Source organism: Ovis canadensis, chromosome 15, assembly GCF_042477335.2.
Source record: "Ovis canadensis isolate MfBH-ARS-UI-01 breed Bighorn chromosome 15, ARS-UI_OviCan_v2, whole genome shotgun sequence".
NCBI classification, from domain to species: Eukaryota; Metazoa; Chordata; class Mammalia; order Artiodactyla; family Bovidae; genus Ovis; species Ovis canadensis.
In genome coordinates, this window is record NC_091259.1 from 57,685,546 (window position 1) to 57,694,147 (window position 8,602).

The 8,602-nt window shown below is 41.6% G+C and overlaps 1 protein-coding gene across 1 annotated transcript; it reads right to left on the reverse strand.

Moving 5' to 3' along the window:
• Positions 1-2,727: 2,727 nt before the first annotated feature.
• On the reverse strand, positions 2,728-3,750 carry LOC138420175 (olfactory receptor 52I1-like). The gene has a single exon (XM_069553318.1). It carries the CDS (start codon positions 3,748-3,750, stop codon positions 2,728-2,730), a length of 1,023 nt encoding a protein of 340 aa, XP_069409419.1.
• Positions 3,751-8,602: the final 4,852 nt, after the last annotated feature.

Genomic DNA, 8,602 nt, shown 5'->3' on the forward strand with positions numbered 1-8,602 from the left:
CCACTGGCAGAACATTCGGTTTGGTGGGTCTGTTTATTACTACCTTACTCTTCAGTAAGCTACTGAAAAAATTTGCTAAGACCAACAATTACCTCCATCACTGACATGTTGCCAGTACAGTGTTTTCAGTCTTTATTTTACTTGACCTATCCAGAACATTAACACTGTTGCCTGCTTCTTATTTTTTGGTTAACTTTTGATTGAAATATAGCATCCATATGGTAAAATAGACAGTCTTAAGTTTTATCTGTGAGACATGAACACACCCTCATGGCCACTAACTACCAAGATCAAGAAATACAATTGCTTCCTGGTTCTTGAAGTGCACTGTTCTTCAGAAAGCTCTGGCCAAGCTCTCCTAAAACATTTCCAGACCACAATCTGCCTCTGCCTTCAACCCTGCAGAGACATTCACTTGAATAGCTGGAGAGCCAATACTAAAGAAAAGCTTAGACAAGACACTTAATTCAATTAAAAAATCATAGGATATGTCAGGATATTTTATTTCTATTTAAAGAATGGGAAATAATTCAAATGAAAATTATCTTAAAGGTAAAATAGTAATCCATAATTGAGTCAATGGAGCCTTTGTGTTTATGATAAATCAATGCCTCCCCTCTATGACCAAAAGCACATGCTCCTAATCAGACCTACTGCTCAGTTTCTATTCTCTCAACCCCTGTTAATCCCTGAAAACCCTCTCTCCTTCAATCCAGGTTAGACTCACCCCTTCCTCTCTCAGCTTTCAACCAAAATAATCATGTATATCCTGTTCCTTTTATCTCCCCAGTTGTCCCATGATTTCCAGAATGTGATCTTGGTATCAGCAGTACCCATGAGACCTGGCCAGCCCTTTGTAGTGGAGTTGCTTATATCCTCTTTTCTAGGGTGACCCTGGCTTTGAGATTTCATCAAGCCCAACACCCAGTCCCCAGGTTAGTTACTCACATCCCTGGAGTTTTCTCTATTTGACTTCCTCTGGCGGTTCACATTGTTTTCACCCAAATAAGGGGGATTTATACAGGACCCTTCAGGAAGAGCAACACAAGATCAAACACGAACAACTTGGAGGCACGACGAGGAGTGTTGTCACTTTCAGAGCCCTCCCGTTGGGAGCCCTCTTTCCCTTCAGATTCTCTGTCACCCTGCTTTTCCCCCGGACACCTCAGCTTCCCTTGACCTCTGCCCAGCAGACAAACACTATAACTCCTCCAGTGAATGATATTTCCCTGTTCTCTGGCCCAAGGGAGCTTTCCAGATTGCAGGGAGAGACAGGTGCTTAGTGGTAGAGAGTTTGTTTCCATTCTGAAGGAGATCAGCCCTGGGATTTCTTTGGAAGGAATGATGCTAAAGCTGAAACTCCAGTACTTTGGGCACCTCATGTGAAGAGTTGACTCATTGGAAAAGACTCTGATGTTGGGAGGGATTGGGGGCAGGAGAAGAAGGGGACAACCCAGGATGAGATGGCTGGATGGCATCACTGACTCAGTGGACGTGAGTCTGAGTGAACTCCAGGAGTTGGTGATAGACAGGGAGGCCTGGTGTGCTGCGATTTATGGGGTCGCAAGAGTCAGACACGACTGAGCGACTGAACTGAACTGAACTGAACTGAACTGATGGCTGCTAAGTGGTTGAACATCAGATCTCTTTGGAACAGTTACTTTGTACATGTTTATCTACTCAGGTTTACAATATCAACAGTACCTATGAGTAGCCCTTAAAATTATGAAATTACAAATTTTTGGGTATATTTTAAAGTATGCACAGCATATATACAAGGCATTGTTTTATGTGCTCATTTTGAAATTTAATCTTCAATGCATTTTATAATTAGCATTGTTTCCCCATCAGTACAAAGGAAATATTAAGACACAGATACAGTAACTTGCCATCAACTCTTATTTGGAAACTATATTTTATTAAGACTTTCCAATACACCAGAGTCAAATATATGTATCTCTTACATATGAAATTCCTTTCTCTTTAACATATACTGACTATAGAAATTAAAACTTTCTGAAAGGAGAAAATAAAAGCAAACTCACATTGCCTTAGCTTCCATTGTTTACAAACAAAAAGCTGGTGATTAGGACACCATTGCAACTTCCTGTACAATACTAGGTACATAGGGAATAGAGGTACATCTTATAGTACATAATAACAGGGATGTACTTGTGTGTTCAAAATGAATTGGAACCAAAGAACCAATTTTTGAACAGATTTCACTTTCCAAGTACATGTGTTAGAAAATGTCCACCATCAGTGATTTCAGGTTTACATCTTCTCAGATAAGCTGGAATCCATTTTGACTGGAGACAGACTCCGTTCCAGGTATGAGCACATGATCCAAATTGAGTGGATTCATCAATAGCCCAGAGGTCAGTGTACTATATATTAACAGTTGCTTCCATATAATCATATAAGGAGAAGAGTTGTGAGAAAATCAATCAGACATTGCACCCAACAGTTGGTTTCTTCTGCAGAGGGTCTGGTAGGATATTAAATTGGAAATGTAGGTCAGAATCTAAGGAAGGAAAAATCCAAATCTATATTCTCTGCTCAGACTTATCTCTGATTCAAATACTAGTTTATTCAAACCATTATATTCATCAGAAAATAAATCATTTCATTGACATCATTGCTAAAATTGAATAGTTAGGTAAAGTTAAACTTCACAGCTTCTTTACTTAGACCTTGTATGGTGTCAGGTGAACCAAACTGTCCAGGTTAGCTAGGGCATCTTTGAAGTTGTCTGGTTTGCTCAAGGGCCTGAGTTCCTGAACCCAAGTTGGAGGGGTTAAAGAGGCAGTGAATCAGCAGGCCCCAGGTTCGCTTCCGTATTTGCTTCATCCTTAGGCCATAGATGATGGGGTTCAAAGATGGTGGGATGATCAGATAGAAGTCAGCTAATAGCACTTGGGTGCACAAAGGCACTATGTCCTCCCCCAGCCAGGCCACATAGATGGATGCCATCCCAGGCAGGTAGTACAGAGCCATAACACCTACATGGGAGCCACATGTACCTAATGCTTTTAACTGAGCATTCTTTGAGGACAAACTGAATACTGTCTGGAGAATCAGGATATAGGAGGCAGCAATAAAGGCCACATCAGAACCCACAATAATGGAGGAACCAATCAGACTATAGAGACTACTGGGCCTGGGGTCGGCACAAGCCAACTTGGCCACAGCCATGTGCTCACAGTAGGAATGGAGAACCACGTTCGAGCCACAGAAGGGCAGATGACTCACCATCCAGCTCAGTGGAGTCATGAATACAGTCGCTCTGATGGTGATGGTCACACTCATTCCAAGCATCACTCGAGGTGTGAGAGTTCTCTTATAGTGTAGGGGCTTAAAGATGGCCACATAGCGGTCAAAAGCCATGGCCAGCAGCAGCCCCGTCTCCACAGCTGTGGCTGCATGGACAAAATACATCTGAGTGAAACAAGCATTAAAGCTGATGGCGTTGTGTCCTGAGGAGAAGATGCTCACCATCTTGGGCACCACCGAGGAGGCCATAACCATGTCCACAGCAGCCAGAACACACAGGAAGCAGTACATGGGCTCCTGTAGAGTGGAATCCACCCAGATGACGGTCACTATGAGGGTGTTTCCTAACAGGGCTGTGGTATACATGGTGCTCAGTGAGAGAGCCAGCCAAAGATGTGAGGACTGCAAACCTGGGATACCCACCAGGATGAAGGTGGCAGGGGCTTCTGCTGTATGGTTGTAGGGTGACCCCAGCATCACAGATGAGACTGCTTTCCTGTTAGTGTATAAAATTAGGTAAGAAAAGGATACAATCCTGTATGACGTGTTCCCAGCTCTGGTGTTAAAAGGGCCTGATGTTATTCTCAACTCAGTGGGCCACAGGTTTAAGGAACTGACGTGACAAAGTTTTCCTGCTCCACCTTCCATCATTCTCAGTATTCGTTGCCTTACGAATTTCTATCACTATTCAAAGATCTTGAGTTACATCCTTTGAGAAGTCTTCTCTACTTCCTGACCCATCCCATGCCAAACCTAAATTACATAGAGGGACTCATCCATGCTGACCTCAGAGGGACCTAAATTGACCTTTTAAGTACTCTACCTGTGATTTTCTTATATCCAGTTATGTATGTCTTGCTCATGACCTTATCCCTTATGCCAAGAGTGTGACCCACAGCTGTTGTGTACACATCCATTAAAAGTAGATATATGTACTCATTATAGCAAACAGTTGAATGAATGGATGGATGAAACAGAAACAAAAGAAAGGTTTTTTGTTTTACTTTTGTATGTTCAGTTCATAATATTTAATAATTGTTGTGTGAAACTTCTTAAGATTGAACAAGTAACATTTTGTATCTTTTCCTTCCTCAACCTCTCAGAAAGTCCTCCTTTCTAGGGTGACCCTGGCTTTGAGACTTTGTCAAGCCCAACACCCAGTCCCCAGGTTACTCACATCCCTGGAGTTTTCTCTATTTGACTTCCTATAGTGGTCCATATTTCTTTCATTCAAAAGAAAGGGGATTTATACAGGAGCCATCAGGAGAAGCAACACATGATCAAATATGAATAACACAGAGGCATAGTGAGGAGTGCTGTCTCTTTCAAAGACCTCCCACGGGGGTCTCTTGACTCCCATGGTCAAGAGGGGGCCTAAACGGGGCCCTCTTCCCAGTTTAGATTCTCTATCATCCTGCTTTTCCCCTGGACACCCCAGTTTCCCTTGGCCTCTGCCCAGCAGCCAAACACTGTAACTCCTCCAGAGACAGACTTTTGTCTGTGCTCTGGTCCCTAGAGTGTTCCAGATTTCAGGGAGAGACAGATGCCTAATGGTTAAAGAGTCTTTGTTTCTTCAAATCCTCAGAGGATGCTTAAAGGGTTAGAATAGAGAGTGCATTCTGAAAGGAAAACAGAAGGCCCAAGATTAGTTAGATTTGTGAAACCCTGTTATATTCCAAGCACTCTGCTAAACATTTTTCAAAAATCTCTTTCAATTTTCACAACCCTCTGAACTTAGCTACCATTATTACATCTATATTTTATACATTAAATTAGGGTATATAGAAGGTTACAAAAATAGTAAACCGGAGTCATGATTCAAATTCTAGCACTCATAATTTATTTTGCTTTTTGAAGAACTCTTCACACCGATAGCATACTTAATATCTCAAAGTCCACTTCTCTGTTCAGTTCCTGCATTCTGCCTGGGGGCTCATGTTGGGCTTCACTGTTTTAATACTTCTAGCAGTGTGTTATGGAGAAGGCAATGTATTCTTTACAGCTGAGCCAACAGGGAAGCCCTGAGTCTGGGTTCAAGCTAATAATTCACTTCTAATGTGTAGAAAGCTTCAAAAACGGTGGAATACAATTTTGAAGGTTAAATTACCAGTAGACTGTGCCTTCCAACCTGCCCATTTTGTTTTGCTGTCTTTTTCACTCTTTCTGAGGTTTTGAGGTAAGCCAGTCATGTTATTGGTGGCCCTGTGGAGAGATCCACATGGCAAGGAGATTGTATCTCTGAGTGAGCCTGGAAGTGGATCTTCTGAGGCTTGTCACCAGCCATGTGAGTGAGCTTGGAAGCAAATCCTCCTCCAAATGAATCTTCAGATGACTACTGTTCTGGCCAACACCATCATCACAGCCTGTGAGACAATCTGAGCTAGATGCACCTAGTTAAGCCATCTCCTGATTCCTGACCACCTTCTTGCCCTCACCCCACCGACAATCAGAAACTGTAAGATAATAAGTGTAGTTGTCTAAGTTGCTAATTTGGGCTAATTTGTTACACAGGGAAGATAACTAATACAGTAATAACCACATATCTATAATTTCACGTTTACTACAAGAGGAAAGAGTTAATGCCACCACCATGGCCATTTTTGCTCTTGAAAGTGAAAAAGTGAAAGTGTTATTTGGTCAGTCAGGTCCTGACTCTTTGAGACCCCATGGACTATACCTCTGTCCATGGAGTTCTCCAGGCAAGGATACTGGAGTGAGTTGCCATTCTCTTCTCCAGGGGATCTTCCTGACCCGGGGATCAAACCTGGGTCTCTTGCATTGCAGGCAGATTCTTTACCATCTGAGTCACCAGTGAAGCCCCCCCTTCTTTCCCATTATTGGGGAAAGTTAATTGATCATGACCATCCCACACCTCTGGATCCCCAAACTTCATGATAATGTTTGAGGAAGGAGACTCTTCCTTCTGTGAATGATCTGATAATTCTGTTCCACTAAAAACTAAGAGGCAGATCTCAAGGTAGTGTTGTTTGTGACATGGTTATGTCAGAGTTCACTTACAAGCCTATGTGCCTGGGACCATATTTACATCCAGAAGAATGGACAAGGAAACGATGCAAATAACAGCCTTTAGGCTGTCTATCTAAATTACCTCTCATATTCAGCATACCTGCTTTCTATTCCTCTTGGGAGATATTATCTGTCTAGATGATCTTCTTCGCATGAGGTGGCCAAAGTACTGGAGTTTCAGCTTCAGCATCATTCCTTCCAAAGAAATCTCAGGGCTGATCTCCTTCAGTATGGACTGATTGGATCTCTTTCCAGTCCAAGGGACTCTCAAGAGTCTTCTCCAACACCACAGTTCAAAAGCATAAATTCTTCAGTGCTCAGCCTTCTTCACTGTCCAACTCTCACATCCATACATGAACACTGAAAAACCATAGCCTTGATTAGATGGACCTTTGTTGGTAAAATAATGTCTCTGCTTTTAAATATGCTATCTAGGTTGGTCATAACTTTTCTTTCAAGGAGTAAGCATCTTTTAATTTCATGGCTACAGTCACCATCTGCAGTGATTTTGGAGTCCCCCAAAATAAAGTCTGACACTGTTTGCACTGTTTCCCCATCTGCAAAGAGTCGGACATGACTGAGCGACTGAACTAAACTGAACTGTGCCATCTTCCCAGCCAGATGAACAGAGCCTTCTGCAGAAGAAAGAACCAGGCCAGGAATTTCCCTTGTGGTCCTGTGATTAAGAATCTCCCTTGAGATGCAGGGGTCACAGGTTTTATCCCTGGCCAGAGAACTAAGATCCCACATGCCTTGGAGCAAATACTGAGCCTGCCTGCCTGCCATAACTAGAGAGTCAGTGTACTGCAACAAAAGATCCCACATGCTGCAACTAAGACCAGATGCAACCAAATAAATACATATTAAACACAAAAATAGAAAGAACCAGACCAGTGAAGAGGAGAAGAGCAGGATCTGAAGAAGGTAAGAGGAAGACCTAAAGTGAAGTTCTAGGCCTCTAGATTCAGCCATTTTTAGAAAGCCCTCCCATGTCTAGTCAAGGCTATGGTTTTTCCAGTGGTCATGTATGGATGTGAGAGTTGGACTATAAAGAACGCTAGGTGCTGAAGAATTGATGCTTTTGAACTGTGGTGTTGCAGAAGACTCTTGAGAGTCCCTTGGACTGCCAGGAGATCCAACCAGTCTATCCTAAAGGAAATCAGTCCTGAATATTCATTGGAAGGACTGATGTTAAAGCTGAAACTCCAATACTTTGGCCACCTGATGCAAAAAGCTGACTCATCTGAAAAGTCACTGATGCTGGGAAAGATTGAAGGCAGGAAGAGAAGGGGACGACAGAGGATGAGATGGTTGGATGGCATCACCAACTCAATGGACATGGGTTTGGGTGGACTTCAGGAGTTGGTGATGGACAGGGAGACCTGGCGTGCTGCAGTTCATAGGGTCACAAAGAGTTGGACACTACTGAGTGACTGAACTGAACTGAACTGAACTGAGATGATCTTCAGTGGCACTCTGCAGGAAATAGACTACTTTTGTAATATTTGACCTTTCAAATTCTCGACTCAGGATCTGCTTCTGAGCAGACACAATCTAAGGCAATGAATACTCTTGCCTTATTTCTGATCTTGATGGTAGTTGTTTACTATTTACCCCTTAAGTAAGATGCTGGCTTTAGGAATGAAGTACACATATCAATTACAATCAGTTCTTATTTGAGTGCCTTATGGACAATTGGTGGCAAGAGCCTTTTTACTGGAAAAAAATGTTATTTTTTTCCTTTGATCTGTTAATTTGGTAATTTAAATAGAAGGATTTCACATAACTGAACCACATTTCCATTCATTGGATAATCCCATTTGTTCATGGTGGATTGCTTTCATAATGCAGTTGGATTCTATTTGCTGATATTTTAATTAATATTTTTGTATCAATATTTATAAGGAAGTACATCTTTAGTTTCCTTTTCCTTTTCTACACAGTCTTTCTCAGATTCAGCCACAAATGTAACATTTTCTATGTAGGGAAAACTGGATATTTTTGTATTTCCACAAATTTCTCTTTTGTTTTTTGGCTCTCCTATGAAATCATCTGAATTTATTAATTACTTTTTCCAGAGAGTAGTTCTTTATTTCTTCAGCACAACTTTGATCAAAAGTATTTTATTGTATTGTACTGTATTGTATTGCTATCAGTTTCACCCAGGTTTTCCAACTTATTTGCATAAAATAGTACAAACTCAAGTCATTTTATTTTACCAGTTTTACTGGTTAATTCCTCTTGGTCTTTCTTTCTTAACTCTTTTTTTAATGAAGTATTGTTGAAGTGAAAAGCAAAGGAG